This window comes from Semicossyphus pulcher, unplaced genomic scaffold (assembly GCF_022749685.1).
Source record: "Semicossyphus pulcher isolate SPU_LCO1_2020_fin unplaced genomic scaffold, fSemPul1.0.p SCAF_8, whole genome shotgun sequence".
Classification (NCBI taxonomy): Eukaryota; Metazoa; Chordata; class Actinopteri; order Labriformes; family Labridae; genus Semicossyphus; species Semicossyphus pulcher.
Genome location: NW_027211759.1, coordinates 19167702 through 19188337, shown reverse-complemented (window position 1 = coordinate 19188337; position 20636 = coordinate 19167702). Strand labels below are relative to the sequence as shown.

General features: G+C 42.6%; 1 protein-coding gene across 4 annotated transcripts in view; it reads left to right on the top strand.

The window, feature by feature from the left end:
- The window catches only part of magi2b (membrane associated guanylate kinase, WW and PDZ domain containing 2b), a 79504-nt gene that overhangs the window by 43789 nt on the left and 15079 nt on the right, over positions 1-20636 (top strand). For all 4 annotated transcript variants that reach the window (XR_011309718.1, XM_069686532.1, XM_069686533.1 and 1 more), the window contains 5 exons: positions 10453-10510; positions 12085-12206; positions 12908-13090; positions 16798-17321; positions 18160-18328. Coding sequence is in view for 3 of the 4 variants with exons in the window: in XM_069686532.1 (XP_069542633.1) it covers positions 10453-10510; positions 12085-12206; positions 12908-13090; positions 16798-17321; positions 18160-18328 (1056 nt within the window). In the remaining variant the exon portion in view is untranslated. The remainder of the gene's footprint in view (positions 1-10452; positions 10511-12084; positions 12207-12907; positions 13091-16797; positions 17322-18159; positions 18329-20636) is intronic.

Here is a 20636-nt window from a genome sequence, read left to right as displayed (position 1 = left end):
CTCATTTTTCCTTTGCATGAGCATTGAACTGATGAACCAAAGATTGATTTTCCTCTCTAAGGTTGTTTAACTTGAATAATTGAAGATGCCTGCCGAGGTAAACCTAAAATAAAACAGAGCAGTATTCTGAAAAAAGGCTCTTGAGCTTTAGCAGGAATAGTTTCTGCTCTTTTCATCATCTCATAAGAGTAATTGGGTGGCCCTGTAGCAGGGTCCCGTTTGTTATACTGTTTATAAGGACATCATCAGGATAGTGTCTGAGGGACCAAGTGGCTCATGTATGTGTTTGAGGTTGTTTATGGACAATGAGGGCGGCTATGATACAGAGGAGTCAGCTCAGGATACACAAACAGTACTTGTTAGTAGCACCAGTTCAATTTGATTTTCCTTGAGGATCTGTTGACAAGAAAAGACAGTTTCACCTTTCTTGCTCTTTAAGGTAGAAAAATAGAATAAAAAAAATAATGAATGACCAAAAACAAAATTTCAGAGACTCATAATTAAGAACATCAAATTAATACAGAAGTTCAGTGACTTCCTGTGGTGATTCACTGTGATCCGTATGGAACAATGAGTTGATCTTTCATCTCTGCTGCAGTCGCAGGCTGTGGTCATTGAATCAGGTTGTGATGTGATTCACCCGAGCAGGATCTGAATCAATACGTTCTCTACCTCTCCTCAGTTCTCTTCTCCATTCCTGCCCTGCATTCCTTCACTTCACGTCTGCCTCTCGCTCCCCTTTCAATCTCCCGCTCGTCTATTTCCCACTTCTCTCTCTCTCTCTCTCTTTTCTCTCCCACCTCTCTACCACGTCTCTCCCTCTCTCTTCCTCCGCCCTGTAAAGGGCCGAACTGTGACAGGAATTCTAATAACATTGCTCAGCTCTGCACAAACTGATTCTCACTCTCTTTACACACACACACACACACACACACACACACACACAGCACTGTTGTCAATTCACAAACCCTTTTCATCGCCAAACATGGCCGACGTACTTCAGCCTCGCCTTGGCAAAAATCAAATTCCCTTACGCCAGTGATGTTCAGACGCCAAGTTTCTGTCCACTGCAAGGCCCTGTGATGACTTATTTTGTGCTTTAATGGTGTAACTTTGTTTCTGTTTGTGGCTCTTTCACCTCTGAGTTTCTGTAGCTTTTCAAACCACAGCAGGGCGGTCACAGAGAGCTAGTTAAAAGCTAGAATCATGACTTCGCCCCATGACAAATCAATAATGACAACCTGTAACTGTGACAGACATTCACACCACAAAGGTCTTGTGGAAAATAAGGGTTGAATCATAGACTGCATAAATGATGGTCGTAGCCACCATGATGTCGTCCATTTGTTTCTTGATTCTGAAAATAAAGCCGAAATATGGCTGCCGCCATGTTGGTTTACTGGAGCCTGAAGTGACCGAATCTGGATGAGCTGCAGAAAAGTGAGTGGTTGAAAAACGCCAAGTTATCAAAGCTAAACAGAGCTGGTTTAACTTCGTGTTTCCCACAGAGGAGATTCTGTGTGTGGTGGTGACTGACAGCAGGTGTTTATTTATCAGACTAAAGAAGTAGAAGACTTGCTGCTCACTTACTGAGTGAGATAGCGGCGGGTGAACGACACGTACCGGGAAACTTAAAATAACCGCTCTTCTCATCACTACGGTCCGCTGTAATCTCTACGGGGAAAAGCCAACAACTTCTGACTCCTATGCACTGGCCCATGATCAAATAGGTGTTTGATAAATAGTGAACAGGCTAACAAGCCAGCTATGGTGAGCACAGTATACCTGCTACTTAGTGCTAAAAATATATCAATACAATAATACTAGAGTTGAACTCACAGAAAAGCTGGAGCTCAGACTTGACTGGGGCATTTTTCCATCTGCCATAGTGTTATTTCTTGTTTTCTGGAGCCAGCCTCAAGTGGCCACTCGAGGAACTGCGTTTTTTTTGCACTTCCGCATTGGCTTCATTTTTCAACACCCGAGGTTGCTGCTGGGGTTGAATAAAGGCTGATATAAACAGAAATATTAAATAAATAAACTTTTTTTTTTAATTCACCTTTTAATTTGTCTTAGTCTTTCTCTCTGATAAAAGTGACATATATAACAACACCTGTATTGTGAAATTGGTGATATTAAAACATTTAGTATCTTCCATGTTTGTTTCCATGTTTCTGAAAGAAGCAGAAATGCTAATTTACTGCCCTCCATCTTCTTTCTTTCCTTATTTTGTCCGCTCGTCTTCCGTTTATCTTCTCTGTAAAGTTGATTTGGGTTTTTTCTCTCTTGGTCTGCCTGTTTCTGTCTTTGGGGAAGCAGCGGTAAAAGAAAGTTAATGCTGAAGTGATCACCACTGGCAGTGGATTTAAATCAAAGGCTGTTAGCAGAACGTTTGTGAAGGTCCTGGATGACACATCACATACTCCTGCTGCACCTTTGAATTAATGCCTTCCAGAGACAGCTTTAGTTGCCAGAAATGTTCTTTTCAGTATAATCAGCTCAGCAGCCACATGGATGACAGGATATAACCCAGCATTCAGCTTTTCATAATACCCATCTTGTTATTGTTTTCTTCATCGATCACCCTGGTGACCTGGCGCTCTTTTGTTTGTGTTGAACTGCCAGTTTTCTGATGTTTATACTTTTTGCATGCTTGCTCTTCTTTGCTTTACTTAAATGTGGAGTGTGAGATTCTAATCCAGCACCCTTTTTAGTCAAATTCAGCATCAATCACCTGAAAGCCAGCTAGATCTCCTTTCTTTCTATGTGCTGAAAAATAGTCTGGTGTTTATACACATCTCTGGGTCTGTAAGTTGAGGACAAACAAAATGGCTCTGAGCAACCAGACAACACTTTTACAGTGGATTAGCTACAAATAGCATTTTGCACTGTACTCCAACCCTGCCAGCTCCTCTTTCACTTTTACATCCGTGAACAGAGCTACACCATGATAGCAATACAAATTGCTTCCCCCACTGATGCTAAGTACACTCTGGCTTGGGATGCTCCAGAGTCCGCTCTCTAGCTTGTTATAAGTAATAGTTATTTTGTCATTTGTCAACGTGTAGGTAAGAGGGTTTTTTTTTTGTTCTTAAAGGGCCAGTTCGCCGATTTTCAACCTCAGTCCTATCATGCTATTATGGGGAGCTAATGCCATTATGGTAGGAAAAAAAATGCAATTTGGCTCTGTGCCTTTGGAGGACGCTATCCGCTTCTCCAATGGGTCCTGGGAAACCTCCGGCAGGCTACTGAAAATGTGCCATCTGGCGGAGGCCAGGGAACTCACTAAACTACACTTCCTCAATCTAGGACGCCCGCCTCCGATGTCATGTCTCGTTCAAAATCGCCAGGTTTGAAATGCAGACTGCAGCCAGAACATTTTTAGACAATCCACCGGTATATTCTCGTCGTATTTCGGTCTGCAGCGATCAATGTCCTTGACTGGAAAACTGTTGTATTTCACTCCAGTGTCACTCGCTGGGCCGTTCCTTTTAGATGGAGGGGCGCAATGCACCCTGGGTGTTGTAGGAATGTAGAATGGGCGAAACCACGAGCTGTTTGTACAACTTTCTCTTCTACTCATAAAACAATATAAGATTCTGCTTGAAGAGTGACTAAACAATAAATGTTGGGAGGGACCTGCAGGGAGAGGCGGCGCTGATTTGAAATGCTGATCCATCCGATGGATTTGCAACAGTCTCTCAGCGTCAGACAGGAAGGAGACAAACACTCAGACATCCATTAATCAGTGCTGTTTTTGCATTGTCCTTCTTTTCCTGTTTCTGTTGCTTCCATCTTATCATCTGTGGTCTTTCTGCTACGCTTCCCTTCAGCATTTCATATCCTCATTCACTATTCCCTTTCCCCCTCGCGCCCATGCTGTGTTTTGGGTGAATGTGAGGGGAAGCTTGTTTGTGTTGATGTGATGCGCGAACTTTTGTGTACATTGTATTGTATCTATATGCTGAGGCTGCCTCCCTGAGTTCAAAGGCTCGTCACCACAGATCTGGTTCGCTTGCAGTCTTTTTGTCAGGAGAGTGTTTTGTTACGTTACCCAAGCTCATATCTCGTCTCGTACTCTGAGGAAGAAAGAACAGAGCGGGACAAGCTTTAAATCATAGCAAGTGTTGGTTTCAATTCTGCCTTTGATACGCCCTCAATCCCAATGCCAGTCTGAAATGATTCTCTGTGCGGCTGAAGTAAATTTTGCTCATGCTCATTTAGAGGCAGAAATTCTCACAGAGGCTGATGTCACGTTGTAGAAACCACATCTGTAATCAACATGGAGAATGTTTGAGAGATACTTAGCAGACGAGACTGGGAGGAGAAAAGAAAAGAAATATGAAGGAGTCAGAGGAAGTGATGATGATGGGCAGAGGGACGGCCTGCCAGTGTTTCTTTTTGAGAAGAGACAAGTGGAGACGGAGAGACGTTTGCATATGAGGAGAGTTGAATCGTCAGCCTCGACTGTCAGACATGATGGACTGGCGCTAAAATGTTACCTCTGAGTTACATCACTATCAAAACACTCGTTCATGTCCGGACTTGAGTCTTTTCTCTGCCTCTGTTTTTCTCACACTTTGACTCCCATGTTCCTTTTCTCTCTCAGAGCCTCGATTAGACTCTTTGTTTCTGTCTGTTTTCTGTCTCTGCTCTCCAGATCAGTTTGTGTTTTAGCAGTGCAAACAGGAAAACACAGCCCTGAGTTGCTGCCGTATTACTAACGATTAGTCTATTAACTGATTGGACAATTGAGAGAAAATTAATTTAAATTATTTTGATCATGGATTAATATTTGTGGTCATTTTAAGCTGGAAGATGGTTTGGTCATTCTCTCTTTAACATGTTATCATTAGCTCAAATCTTAATTTGGGTTAAAGTAATAATCTCGAAGATTTTCATGTTAATAAATGTCTGTTAAGTCACTATCACTGAATGAGGTAACACGATGATGATTGAGCCTATGGCCACTGATAATATCCTTTGCATTTGCAGTATATAGTATTATTATGGACTGGATGTCTGGTGCGACTTTTGCGGAAAATATAACAAGTGGCGCCCAGTTAGTGACGCATTTTCCATCACCCAGCAACTTCAAAAATAAGTGAAAATCCAAAGAAAAAGAAACAAATTTGACGCTCAGATGAAGGCAAACAGTCTAAAAAAGAAAGCGACCGTCAGCGAGGACAATCAAGAGTTACAGTCGGAGCCAACTGTGGACGTCACACATGCAACACTGTCTGGATATCGGGGAAGTGTGTTCCCGCAATTACGGGTTCACGCCAAAGGTGCCGCCAAAGAGAACGAAACTGAGATCTTCGAGATTACAACTTTAATGAAAAATTAAACTTTAGGTGTTCTGTGTTTTAGTGCTAGTTAGCAAATGTGAGCATTCTGACATTAAATTAGGAGAGGGAAAATGGTAAACACCATACCTGCTAAACATTAGCACATATTGTGGCTACTCAGAGTCACTGGCCTGGTTGAAGACTTTTACCAACAAATCATGTGTTGCAATATGTTTAAGTTACGGAGCTGGGCTTTGGAATAATCTTTTTTTTTTCTGACAATTTATAAACCAAATGGTTAATTACATATTAATGAATATATAAACTGTATATATGACTAATATAAAGGGGAATAATAACCAGCTGCATCCCTACATAAAAACACTTCAGTAGTTTTCTCTCAAAAATTGAAGTTGTTTTTTTATTTGAGGTTCCTTGAGTTCATGGTTTCTCCTTTTCTTCTTTCTGTGGGTCAGATGAGGTTGTTGGATCTGCCGCCTGTTGGTCCGGGAGTCTTTGTGTGAGAGGGAAGATGAGTCACCTAATGCAGAGAAATCATAATTAGACTCATGTCAAGCATGACACCAATACAGACTCACATTAACAAGCATGCTGACGCACAAGTAAGCCTCACCTCTCATACTATACATAGACACACGATGAGGTGTTTGGTTTGTTAGCACAAATGCAATACACACATGTAAACACACTTCTGCCATCTAGTACACACACACACACGCACACAAATATAGACTCATTTAATTGCATAAAAACACACACACAAATACACTCCCTCCGTATTTCAGCGGCAGAAAATACAGACAAGACTGAGCCCTCAGCTCAGGCGAGAGAGAAAAAAGACTTCCACTGGTGGTTTCCATGGAAACTGTCTCCCTCTCACTTTAGGGGGAGGGAAAGCGTCTAGTAGATGAGTTAGTCCGACATTTAAGGTGGCTCATGGACAGGGTGGGAGGGAATTTAAGGTGGTTTGAAGTGTGAATCCATCTGACTTCGCCGCCGCCGGCTGTGCAGGGTCGTGTGAGGTAATGGCGGTACAGCCGGTTCAAGCAAACAGTAAAGCAGAGCTGAGATAATTGCAGCGTGCACCCCTTTCACCTTGGGCTGCACAGTCAGCAGCCTCAGCAGCCAGGACACCCTACACACACACACACAAACGCACGCACACATTCACAGACATTCGCACACGGATTATTGATATCAAGATCACAAATCTGTCCATAATTACATTACAGCGTGAGGGGATGATGCCACAGTGTCGGTGTCACGCAGACCAAATAATTGTAAAAATAATAGAGCTGAGGGTGTGTGTGTGTGTGTGTGTGTGTGTGTGAGAATCTCAAAAGTCTTTAGAGGGCTGGAAAGTTTTTTCAGACTGCGTCGTGTTTTAAAGTTTTCTCCACTTTTCAGTACAGATAGCAATGCTGTTATTTTCAGGAGCTCTCTCGGGGACTTAAAACATGTTGGTGTTGCATTATTTTGTGGCTTTTTAATTTCCCATTTAGATTCTTAATAAGTAGTTTCTTTGAAATAACTGGAATTTGCTTCTTTAGGTAAAATAGTTCTGACACTAAACTTCTAATTAATGAAATGAAATTATTTGCTGGTGCCACCAGGGAGTCTGTTAGTCAGTTCACAGCAGGTCAGGTGAACATGCATAAATGCCTAATGAATAGTCATGGGTTTATTTTCTTACACTAATTAAGTATTTAGGTGTTAATGGTGCTTTGTAATTAAAGGCGCTCTTGTTTTTCCTCTACATTCCTCCTTTTTCCTCCTCTCATCTTTTAGAAGAAAAAGTTGTACTTCTCAAATATGAAGTGTTATTTAAACACCAATCTCGGATCCCATCGGCTATAACGATATAGCGTCTGGGGACAACAGGGAACATGCCAGGCGTGTAGCCAGCGGTAAGCAATAAACGACCCTCCAGTCAAGACTTCCTTTTCCGCGTGCTGCATTGTTTACAGAAAAAGAAGAAAGAAAAAGTTTTTCTTGTGATTTACTTCAATTAATGGAGATTTAGCTGAGGTTCAAGAGCAAGACCACACCTCAATCACTCATTTCCTGTCACATGCCCATATCACTGCCTTCTCGTTTCTCGTGCACGCCACAGAACATCGAACTCGCTCACGCAAACTTTTGAATTTCGACTTACCATTTATCATTCCCACGCGGACCTCCTGTCCCTCACCCCGTCCAACGAAGAGCTCTTCAGCCCGGCCTCAGACTCCTTGCACGTCGGCTTACGGAACGACGCTGAGGGATTCGGTGCGGTGATCGCTCCGGAGACCCCGCTATCCTGCTCTCTCTCCTGGGCTGCCTGAACTTTGCCATGCGCATGATTCACCAGGGTCAGTCGTTTATTGCTCACCTGCTATCAATCGCATTTGCAGCACCGTCGCTTCTCGAAGCAGTTATCCTTGACGGCCCATCCAGAACTGAACGACGCCTCTGGCAGCAGGTCCTAGCAAACTGGAACGTCATCACATTTTTATATGATGACTGTCTTTCTAACCCGCACAGCATTCACCGGAGCTTCTGCAGTTTGTTCAAAAACCCTTCAACCATCATCTGCGATTTCCGAAATATATCCAGTCTTTATCGCCACCCTCCTGTGGGGACATGAGTGGACAAGAAAATCCATCTCTTCGGAACCGTTATCTGTTCGTAAAATTTGTTTGATCTGGCAATCTTGCTGTCGTCGTCATCCTCAATAAGGTTGAAGCAACTCTCTGCAGTCATTCCTTTCATGCGCCCCCTCACATGGCTATCAGTTGCCACCAATTTATTCTCCCATCAAACATATTCAAGGTTTCGCAACGCCATCACTGACTCTCTCTCTGTCTTGTTTTCCGGCTCACTTCAAACAGGTTCTAACTTCATCTGGTTTCTCCCCTAACTTATTCTCTGGCCACTCCTTCCGAGTTGGAGCAGCCCGAACAGCCTCCAGCCGAGGTGTCCCAGACCACATGATTAAGACCATGGGTTGTTGGTCTAACTCAAGCTTACCAGCTTTACATCCGCCTCAACCTGCAAGATCTTTGCAAAGCTCAGTCTTATGTCCATCCTTATGGAAGCTTTTGGGGGTCCACCAGCCCGGGAGCTGCAGCTTATCCCCAACGAAGCCTTCCCCACACCGCAGCCATCTTCATTTATCATTATTATCCTCATATTAAACTTGTTTCACATTGTATTATAATAATAAATGGTCCAAATATATCTCATTAATGGTGCTCGTGAAATCTGTCTTACCTTTGCTGAAATTCCAACATCATGATGCAGATTTGTAAAAAGTAAAAACACAAGCGTTGTCAGGTCTGTCCTCAAGAGGAGAATAAAAGTACTTTTAAAATGCTCGTTTGTTGAACGGAGGTCGGATCAATCATTTCTGACGCATTCAAGGAAGTCGGGAAATCTGAACGCTGAACGGCTTTCGTGACACAGTGTCAAGGGAATTAATCTCAAGTTGAATTTTCGATCTAGAGCAGATTGTTAGCTGAAGTTCCTGCAGATGTCTGTTTATAGAGATTAATAAGAAGCTAAATCGTTGTCAGATGACGCTGATGGGAGCCGGGATGGCATTACAGCGCATTATGTTCCCCCTGCTGTTGTTCTCCTCACGGACTGTTTTTCCTGCCACAGCCTGCTGGTACGCGATTGGTCAATATTCCTCGGACTACAAGCCTCAGACCATATATCTGACCAAGAATTTGTTGCAGACACTGCATGCACTGGATCATTTTTGATACCCAGTGCTACAAACTTATTGGGTCGGGTATTAAAATTTGGTTCCCCCTCTCCCTGTAGAGTTGGCATTGCTTGTAGCATTTCCTAGTTTTTGCGGATTGAAAATGAAGCACAAACCCTAAACTTCTCCAAACTCTCACCTCCTCTGCCATCACCAAACACCTCTCCATATAAATCCAACATCAACGCGTCCTTACACACTCTGTTTCCCCTTTGTCTGACCTGTTTGTGTTCTCCTCTCGTAGATCTCCTTCTCTACCAGTTGTGAATTCAGTGTCTTTGTGTTTACGTGTGCATGTGTGTGTGTTTGTGTATCAGTTATATTGCTTAGGGTCAACCCCAGGGTCATCTTTTCTAATATGTGTGACACCGGCACTCTCCTACTTTTGTCAGGTTTGCTGTATTTCCCTGTGGAAAATACCCGCCCACGGACCTAGTCATGAATTTCATGAATTAGAGTCTTTAATATAAGACATGAGGATGAATTATTATGAGGAGAGATGATCAACCTTTCTGGAACGCCTGCTGATGAATGCTAATCAGAAGTATTTCTAGTGTATGTCTGAGTGGGAGGGGAACAGATTGTGCAGATGGGCTGATTCTGTGGGTGTGTGTATATTTGTATGTAAGCTGAGCCTTATAGTGTGAGGTCAATTCCCTTGTTGTTTCTTTATGCCTTCGTGAAAGCTGTATGTCAAAGCTCAAAACATCCTGAATTTTGCATCCACTCGTAGAGGGAGCTCATTATTGTGCACCCTATATTGTGTGTGCGTGTGTGTGTGTGTGTGTGTGTGTGTGTGTGTGTGTGTGTGTGTGTGTGTGTGTGTCAGTGAAAGTTAGGAGAAGTAAAATAGAGGAAATTGGACATAGAGTGCAAGAAACTTAGCTGTACCCTGACCCAGTTCTTTTACAATGGAGAGAGGGGAGAGCTAAATCAGCAAAGAGATGGATGAAGTGAGAAGGGAACAGAAAACTAGAGGAGGGAAGGGGGGAGACAATTAACACAACAACCATGGAAGCCATCCAAGGCGAAAACGAGTGGGTGGGCAAACAAACACAAAGTAGTGTGGTGAAGGTAGAGGTAGGCCTTGAGAGATTAACGCACGCTAAAAACGAAAGCTTGAGGGCCAGATGTTTGATGGTTTTAAAGGTTCTTTTCTTTCCCGCCCTGCTTTGTTTTGATGTCTGTGTTGTGATTCGTGTCTCCATGAAGAAGCCATCGCTGCAGATCGAAGCGCTGTCTGTCTATTAAAGGAGCACTTTGGGAGCATCTCGCTGTGAGCTCCGAGATTCATGTTGTCTCCCCTCAGTGGTTCAATTTAGTGTGTACATTCCCTCTTCTGCTCTCAGCATAAACTGACTTCATTTCCCCTGTCTGTGTTTTTCTTCCTCTCAGAGCTGCCCTATGGCTGGGAGAAGATAGATGACCCCATCTACGGCAGCTACTATGTAGAGTAAGTCTCCCTGCTGACTTGGTTATCTCAGCTGCTCTGTTGTAAAGCAGAGAAATGCAATTCTGTGGTCACATTGCCTCATTTTAAATTATAAATGACAACATTTTTATGTGTTACTGCTCATTTGACAGAACTTTTGCAGTGAAATTGCTCGTCTGTATGGACTATACAGAGAATGCTGCTGATTAAAACTGTTCATCTCTGTCCATATTTAGACACTAAAAACATTTAACTGGGGTGTAAATGAAATGTACATTAATTTATATCGTATAACATTTGATTGTGGTTAAAACATTTTTGGAAGAAAAACATTTTAACACATTGGAAAATCCTAAAATATGATGTATTGCTGTAATTTATACAACAGTTCATTTCCGACCAAGTAATCTGATTGGACAAGAGGCATTCCATGAGTTGTGAAATAGAGAACAACATCAGTGGGACGTTTCACTCTGTGTATCGCTCCGCCTCAGCCACGTGTTCTTAACATTACAGCAGACCGTGTATGTTTACACTGATCAAGCTGGTACCTCTGAATCACACAGCAGACTCTTACTTCACTGGTTGATGATAAATTAAAAACATGCAGAAACATGCACATGATAAAAACAGCTGATCTGTGGTAACTTGTAGGCACAGAGTGCAGGAGAATGTTTGGGTTGCTTGGCAACAACAGTTCAGTTTCAGTTAAGTTGTCGAGCTAGTTGAGTCGGTGGAGCAAAAAATAATCTGTTATTGATTATTACTGTTGACTACTATTTGCCGCTTGTATAACTGTTGTATAAAAACAATATCACACTCGAGGTCGTGATGCTGCACTGAAAATCAGCATGGCTGTGATAATCTTCATCACTCGGCCTGTGGACTTGTACCTACGACCGAATCACAGCCGTGATGATATTCAGTACAACATCACAACCTCAAGTGTGATATTGCGGAATTAAACTAGCGGGCAGTATAAAATATAAAATATAAAATATAACACAGCGTTCTTTTAAATTTGCAGCATATAGTTGAGGTCCCGGCAACACTCTCGCTGTATTTATTCAACTTATCAATATGTTATGCCTGCCTAATATTGCATCACGAATCGTTGTCTGTAGCTCGCTAGATCGTCATAACTCTTCACCTGAACTTTATCTAAGGTGCAAGTTCATGTTGATCAGTTCGCGTCGACCTGGCCTGTGTGAGCCACAGCAGCTTTGTATCAATTTACAAGTATTTACAGCTTTGTATAAGTTTACAGTGTACAAGGCGAGAGCTAAAGGGACTCAACATTAAATCGAAACAAAGCAGCTGAAACTTAGAGAGAGCTGGAGAACTGGACTGCTGATTCTCAGTGTGATCAGTACGACTAGTAACAATTTCTCCTAACGGGTCAGGAAGTCATCTGAATAACTGTTACAAGCAGTCTGGAATATCTTCAACGCAACATCTTTTGTGCATTGTACCTTAAGATGGTGGCAGATAGCGATGGCAACTCATGGTGCTTTCAGCGGCTACAATCCATTATTATTTGTGAATTAACTCCTGAGTTACTCCTTTTACACGGTTTGTGATGATTGTTTTTTCAGTCACATCAATCGAAGAACTCAGTTTGAGAATCCAGTCCTGGAAGCAAAGAGACGCCTGGAGCAGCAGAGGCAGATGCAGAGCCAGGGACTCTCTGCTCTACCACTGCCCACTATATACAGAGGTACCCACTGATTACTACAGTATGTGCAGTACATACAAGACATAATGACGCACTCTCAGGGTGCACAAACATAGAGATACAAGGACTACAGAACAGCAGTGCAGCCTTGGTCTGCAGGGAATCAAGGGCCCCTGAAACCCTTGCAATAGACTTTTGAATAAAAAGTAATTTATCCCTTCTGTACATCCATCCATTATTTATACTGCTTATCCTGTTCAGGGTCGCGGGGGGCTGGAGCCTATCCTGGCTGTTCCCTTCTGTACAGACTTTTTATATTTAAGACTGTGTAGTTTTCATAGTTTTCTTAGCTCATTTCGTAGAGTATCTGACGGGGCAGATGCACAATGTCATAATGCACAGGGTCGAATAGAGATAACTGTCAGTGCGGGGGACAGAGAACATGCTCACCCCGAGGCAACTATTGGGCTAATCCAGGCTCACATATGAGGACGAACTAGACCAGTACATAATGTACTGCTTCAGCCGAGTGAAAACTGCATATTCCTAATGAGTCATCGTCTCAGATATTAAGGCAAATATGTCTTTATTGGTGCTTTTTCTATTCAGAAAAAAATAAAATTAGGGTCATTCAGCAGAGAAAAAAACACATCAGACTTTAATTTTAAGCAAAACAATGTGATAAACCAAATGTACGAGGTTTAGTATCAAATTTGAAATGTCTTCACCTTCTCGCCCCGCAGAGAAACCATTGTTTACGAGGGACCCAACTCAGCTGAAGGGCAACTTCCTGTCGACAGCCCTGCAGAAGAGCAACATGGGATTTGGTTTCACGATCATAGGGGGCGACGAGCCAGATGAGTTCCTGCAGGTGAAGAGTGTAATACCTGAAGGACCTGCCGCTCAGGATGGAAAGATGGACACAGGTAACTATGTGCAGCAGCACTGAATATTGACAGCTGGTTAAAATGTCAAGTGTCACTGCTGTAATACCATATTTAAAGAAATACTAAAGCACAGCCTCATAACTCTGACACATTATGGAGCATAATGCCAAAGCAGACCAAGACCTTTTACTGAGTTTCAATTGTATTCAAGCTTAGTTTTATGGCTTTAGCTGCCAACATGGTAGGTGTGTAATGATCAAACTAATAATAAATAATTAAGTGATGTATTGAATCGACTCTAACACCCCTTGTGGTAACTTGAAGCATCTTTGTTCCATTAAGAAGATATCAAGGCTTAACTTAAGTTTCTTTCGACGGGTCTTCTCCTGATTGATGGATGTCTCAGCCCGTTGCCTGCTGTAGTCCACATTTGTTTTTGCAGCCTCAGCTTCACCTCATCTGGATTTTGTGGTTCTAGGGACCGACAGACAAAGCATCAATAAACCATCGGCTGATGTTTTGTGGTCCTGACGTCAATATGCAACCAAAAGAGATGTCTGTTTTAATTCAAATTAAGAAGAACACAGGCTAATGTTCCCTTAAATCTTCACCTACCAAGGTGGACAATATACAACATTCAAAAGGAGGCACTAAACTTGCTCTGTAGAACAAAAATTGCTCTTTTTATTAACTTCTGTACACCGGTTCTGCCTTGTGAGGACCAAAGCCTCTTTCTTTCAACGTATGGTCCATTTTCGCATTTTGTCTTTAGCTATTTGAGTGCTAAAGCAGAGTTGATGAAATAAATAAATGTTTTCAATGGTGTGAACATAATTTGAGTGATAATAAAGAAACTAGGGATGCACAATATTATCGGCACGTTATCGGATATCGGCCAACACGCCGATATATGCCGATATAATTAACCGATAAAATAATGGGCTGCTGTATACTTAATTAAATGCCCGACCTCGGCGCAATGTCCCCGGCGCGAAGAAGACCTGCGCGGCGCAGTGTGATGACCTCACGTGTGTCTACCTGCAGCATGAGAGAGTTAGAAGCCAAAATGTCCGTGGTGTGGAAGTTTCCGAAAGTGTCCGAAATAGAAAGCAAAACTGCTATTTGCAATGACTGCTCAGCTTCAGTGATGCAAGAAGCCAAGGCAAAGTCTTTCAACACTACAAACTTGATTAACCATCTCAAGGTCACCCTGACAGTTGTAACAAATGTGATAAGAGTATCACCATTATACGGTGTGCTAATTCCAATACAGAAGAGAGTTGATGATCTTTGCAATTAGGTGTGCGGGAAAAAAATATCGGTATCGGTAATTGGCTAAATGAGTGATATGATATATTGGTATATCGGATATCGGCAAAAAATCTAATATCGTGCATCCCTAAAAGAAACCTTATAACTTAGTGGTAGAGTTTTCCGTGTCCCCACAAACTACCCCACGACAATATATCTTAAAAGGGGACATCATTGGCCCTTGGTGGCATATTGGGGGTGTCCTACATTTGTGCCTGCAGCACAGTGTGTCCCAGACAAGGACTTTAGACTCCTCTCAGCACAATCTCTGTCCTCTGTCAGTGCTCTATAATGTTCTGCTGTTAATGGCATTGAGAGGGACTGATTTGATTGGCCGTAACTGACACCAGCCCACACAACACCTACTTCATTAGGAGATTCATTTCTCCCCATTACTGCAGCACTGCTGGTGCAACATAACTAAACAAGCAGCTGTGGTCACAGTATTATCTAAAATAAGTCCTACACCGGTGCCATACTTGTGTTTGTGCTTTAAATCACAACACCACTTATCTAAAAGTCACAACCTGTGTCCAAACTGTGTGCTGAGAGTGCTTAAAACTACGAAGAGTTTAAGGAGCTTAAAAAGAGAAAAATGTATAATAGTTGAAACATGGAGCTTCTGCCACTCAAAGCCACGAGGGTACCAACAGGCTTCTGAAAGAAAAGATAAGTTGAACCATTAATGACTGCAGGGTAACTGTGGGTGTATGAAGAAAACATTATTAAAACAGAGAAGGATTAGAGAACATACTGTTTAAAATACATCAAATTAAATCATAACAGATGGTGCTGATAAAGGGGCGCTCTTCATGTGAGCTGTAGGGGTACAGAGCAAAAGAGGGTCAGCTACTGAGTCAACAAACATGCATGTAGACCTTACCAGAGGAGTCGTCCCTGAGGTTACAAAGATAAATCTTTTACAGAAACAAACCTTAGTTTAGGCCGAAGCTTCAAGAGCTGATTTTAGTGAACAGCACTGAGGTCTTTATTCACAGGCTCCGAGGAGGAACTGCTGTATGATGCTTTCTGTCCGCTCTGCTTTGAACCTTGGAGCTGGCCCCATGCCTGGCACGGTCGGTGCCTAAACTGCTCATTTAGAGCTCATTTCAGAGCTGGGAATCCTCCTTCCTACTCTCTGCTTTTATGTCTCTCCTTCTGCCTATCAGTTTCTCTTTTATCTGGAATCCATCTCTCTCTATTTTATCTCCATCTCTCTCTCTTTGTCTCTCTGACTTACCCTTTATTATGCTTCCTTATCTAACCATGTCATCTGACACTTCTCCTCTGCTTTCAGCCTCAGTATATTTTCATCCCCTTTTTTCATACCTCTCTTTTTTCTTCTCCCTTCATCCCTCTATCCTGGTCTTTCATCCTTTTCCTCTCTCTCTGTTCTCTTTCCCGACTTGCTCCTCTCCGCTCTGTGACATTGCCGGAGCTGCTCACACACATGCACGCGCACACACATGCACACGGTCACAGAGTGACACACAGGCACTCCCTGCCTGAGATTAGCTGGCCTATTTGAGCTGTGCGGCATTGCTCTTAGGGATTGTGTATGATTGTGCACGTGACACGTGCGGCATGTGTTTGTGTACGTGCACATGCTCACGGGAGCGTGCGCGTATATGCATGTGTGACAGCGAGTGCCTCCAGAAGTGTGAAATAGAGGATTTGAGGCAGCTGCATTTGTCATGGGGCTGTGACTTTAAAGCTTAAATCCATAACTTTCCGCACGTTCAAACTACAGCAGAGATCACAGAGTATAAAGTGTCGCATTTGTAAGTAGTTTCACCTCGTTCTAATAATCGGTTTTCAGGAAAAGTGTCATGGACAAACCTGGAATGGTGAACATGCATAAAAGTGGTGGATGTGATCAAATGAGAAAGCATAGGAACCGCCAGCCAGGCCTGATGATGACAACCCCTCTGGCACACGACATCATAAACAGTGTTTACACGCTGGCATTTCATTACCCACAAGTCACCAGAGTCAGGGGATAATGCAACATCACAAAGCATCATGCATGAGCCAAGACTCAAACCTGTAACTAGCTATGACTGAGCAACCTTTTTCATATTTGAGACTTTCACAATAAGAGCCTCTGCGGATGCTATTGTGCACCAGATGATTATCTTTTTCACAGAGGCACACAGAGACACTGACCCTGTCTCTCTCTCACCTCTCTGTTTCACACAAACACATGTAGATCAGTTGAAGTGAGCTGATGTCTTATTCCTATGTGACAGTGTGCAGGACTGTCTACAGCATGTTGTCATACCACTGAGATTTATAGCAACAGACGGTGACAGGCTGTACTTTTGCAGCACAGTATGTTTACACATGAACCACTGAGACCGGATCATGTGGTCTGTGTAACATGTAACTTTCTGTAGTGTGCATGTGACTGAAGCTGCCGTCTCCTTCCTCCTCAGGTGATGTCATCGTCTACATTAACGACATCTGCGTGCTCGGCACCACACACGCCGACGTCGTCAAGCTTTTCCAGTCCGTACCGATCGGTCAGAGCGTCACCCTCGTGCTCTGCCGAGGCTACCCTCTGCCCTTTGATCCCGAGGACCCAAGCGGTGCAGCGAGCAGCTCCATGACGCCTATTGGCCTGGAGCACCGCCCCCTGGTGGTGAACGGCCGAGGCAGTTATGACCCTTACCTGGAGTATTTGTCGTTAAGCTCCCAGCTGCCCCCTCAAGCTCTGGCCCAGACCTCTCACCCCGGGGACACGCATCTGGACGGCTCCTCCCTGCCGCCCACCACACCTGGTTCTGCATCAGCACTCACGCCTCACGACGACAACGTGTCCATGGCCTCCTCAGGGACCGCAGGGGTTGCGGGGGTAACAGCACAAGCGGCAGAGCTTCTGACGGTTACTATGGTGAAAGGATCGGAGGGGTTCGGGTTCACCATCGCAGACAGTCCCACTGGTCAGCGAGTAAAACAGGTGATGATGGTAATCTTTGCATTTCATCATTCACTGAGCTGACCATAAATAGTCCAGCAGTGATGAATGAGAGGGTTCAGGCATGGTTTAAAGTTAGCTTGTAGTTTTCTGTATTTATTTCAGGAGGTTTAATCTCAGTCACATGAAGAGTCAGTAATTTGCTCAACCCTTTTTAATAGAAATACATTACACTGATAACAACAGTGATGCATTTTCTATCTACTAAGTGTATAGAAATAAGAGAAGAATATAGAGTCCTAAAGAAACAGCAGAATAAGAAATGCCTCCCTGCTAACTCGGGAGCCTGCCTGTAATGAATGGATAAATTGCAGAAGATGAGTTCTGATGTGACAGATGTTATTGTATCATCCCTGTTGTATTGGTGCAGCAAAACATCTGCACGACAGAAAACTAAACATCTGTCCTTGTTTCATGTTCAGCTTTCAACATTAATTTTTCTTTACACAGATTCTTAAATCAGCCTGTAGAATAAAGTGACTGCAGCTGCCCCCAGTGGATTTTTATATCCATTGTTTTTAAAAAAAAAAGGTGCACTCAATTGGCTGTTCCCTGTTAACCTTTAAACACGAGAAACTTCCTGAAGTGGTTTTCGAAGCAGCTGAACTGATTACACCCCGCTGGCTGATTTTTGTTAGACACTTTCAGAACAATAGATGACAGGAAGAAGATTTAATATAAAGACGTGCAGGTTTTAAATCTCAAGTGTGTTAATTATGATGAATAGAAAAGTTCTGTCTACATGAGATAAGAAAACACCACATCATCAAATCACAGCTAAATTATGTGACGGTGGTGATGTTTGCGTGTGGTGGTGCAGGTGCTGGAGCCGGGCTCACAGGGAGCGTCGGGGCTGATAGAAGGAGACCTGATCCTGGAGGTGAACCAGCAGCCGGTGGCTGCAGCCGGACATGGGCGAGTGGTGGAGATGCTCAAAGAGTGTCCTGTGGGAGCCGAGGCCACACTCCTCATACAGAGAGGAGCGACAGGTGAGAGACAGACTGTATTATGTTTATTATACATATTTAAACTAGATATAGTAGAGATTGACATCAAATTAAAGTTTATATTTGTATTATACTTTAATGACAATAACGTTTTCTAGTCGAGGTCAGAAATGTTCAGCTCTTTAATACCAACTTATTGTCCTTGTTTCCATTCATGCCAGCAGAATTGACAAGAATCATTGTAGTATTTTAGAATCAAAAGTTGCTTTTGTTTTAGAGACCAAAATAAGTTAAACAAGAATACAGAGAGGGTCCAGTGCGAGAGCAACTGCCCAGCTATGTGTGAGTTTGCTTCTGATTCAGACGCACAAATACCATGTTACTGTGCATCTTCAGTCCCAGCTGCAGCTTTGCAAGAGAGGAGTCAAGTAGAGTTGACAGTGAGAGCTGGAAGAGCTAAAGAGATTTGATTATGATCATTTTGAGACCTGTTCTATTTTTGAAACACTTTCAAATCACAGTGAGCCTGTTTGGATTTTATTCAAGTCTCTAGAGGTGATTTTATTTTTGGAATATTAAATACTTAAAAGGCGAGAAGAATAATTTTGCCTGGTGCAAAACTCTGTACATCTCATACTACTCAAAGTGTAACAATACAGGATTATTTTACAAACCAGTACCTTCATCAGGTTGGTTGAAAAAAAGGAAACTCTAATGTGCCCCTGGGGAAATTTTAGGAGCAAACAGAGGAAACTTTAATCACCAGAGAAACAAACTACAAAATATATAAATGAAACAATATTTACTTTAATGTGATTCATATGCGCTGACTCACACACAGAGAGAGCGCAGATATATTTAAGATCACAAACAGTGTGAGCAGATGTCATAGTAAGTGTTGAGTGTGTCACACCATGTGTTGTCAGTGTTTCACAAATGTGGCTTCATCACCGAACTGTGATCCATGTTTCCACTGTAACAGACTGAAGAACCACCAGGGGGGATATAAGACAAGACAATGTTTAAGATAAAGCAAGTCAGAAGCTGAAAGAATTTAAAACTCCAATCATGACTGAGTGTCCGTCTGGAAAACTATGTTTTCTTCACAGTAGCACAATGTTTCCTCCCCAACCATAAATGTACCTTTATTTTGACAGATTTTTTTTGCTGTCTGTGTGTTGAGACAGGATTCATTTAAGTCTTTGCACACATTCACTCCTCCTGAAGTGAAAGAAGGATTTGATCACATGACCTCAGAGTGTGGAAGACTGACATGGAGCAGGGCCACGTCAAAGATTGGCCACTCGTGAGGAAATTAAATTGCACAGTGAAAATTGTATTTGTTTGACATCTGCTTTTGCACAGATTCTGTACCCTTGAGCCCCTGGGCAACAGACAGATATGCACACTCACCCACATGTATTAAGCAGGGCTGACCAATATGACCTCAAAATCAAATGATGAATAAAAAGGAGACACTTAAAAACAATGTATGTATCCCTGAAGGAAAAAACACTTTTGCAAACAAAATTAAACATATTTACATTATATATATATATATATATATATATATATATATATATATATATATATATATATATATATATATAAATCATCATAAGCACAGACTTTCACCAAACTTCACTTCCTTTTAAAATATGAAATGTGCCTTTTGAAATAAATGATCATATCCAAAAACAAAATGTTATTTGCATGCTAAATAACAAAAACGTAAATGAGGTTCTGCTTGTTATGTCTTCAAAAGTTTCTTTTCATTTACAAGTTTTTGGTAAGGAACACCAGCCTGTTTACTGCGTCTGGTTTGAGACATGTTACAATTCCCCCCCACCCCCTCTGTGCCGGCCCCTTCTTGTCCTGTGGGAAACGATAGGAGAATGATGCCGCTAATGTTACCTGCTTCATAGCAGGTGTTTCAGGACTGCAGCCGTCTTGTGCTCGTAGCACCAAACAATTCTCATACTTGGCTGCATGCTTCAGTTTGAGACGTTGAAATAAGTTAGTTGTGCTGCTGCTTTTAGTCGGCGCTGACTTTCGACACTTTACAGCGGGGAATTTTTTTCCTCGCTGTCGAACGCTGCAAACCAGAACCACTTCCAAACAACCGAGGAGGTAGTTCTCGACGAACTCGTCCCTTTTATCAGCGCATGCCCCCATGTTGACATTTTGCCTGTGTCTGAAGTAAGCTCTTGAGGGACACGTTACTATGAACTACGTGAGCTCAGAGGCTCTGCAGAGCTGTGGCAGTGCTCTGCCGTGTGCACCCGAGTTAAGTGAAAGTCGATTTTTCATTTTTTAAAATCTTCTTAAAGCATAAATTCGATTAGTGTTA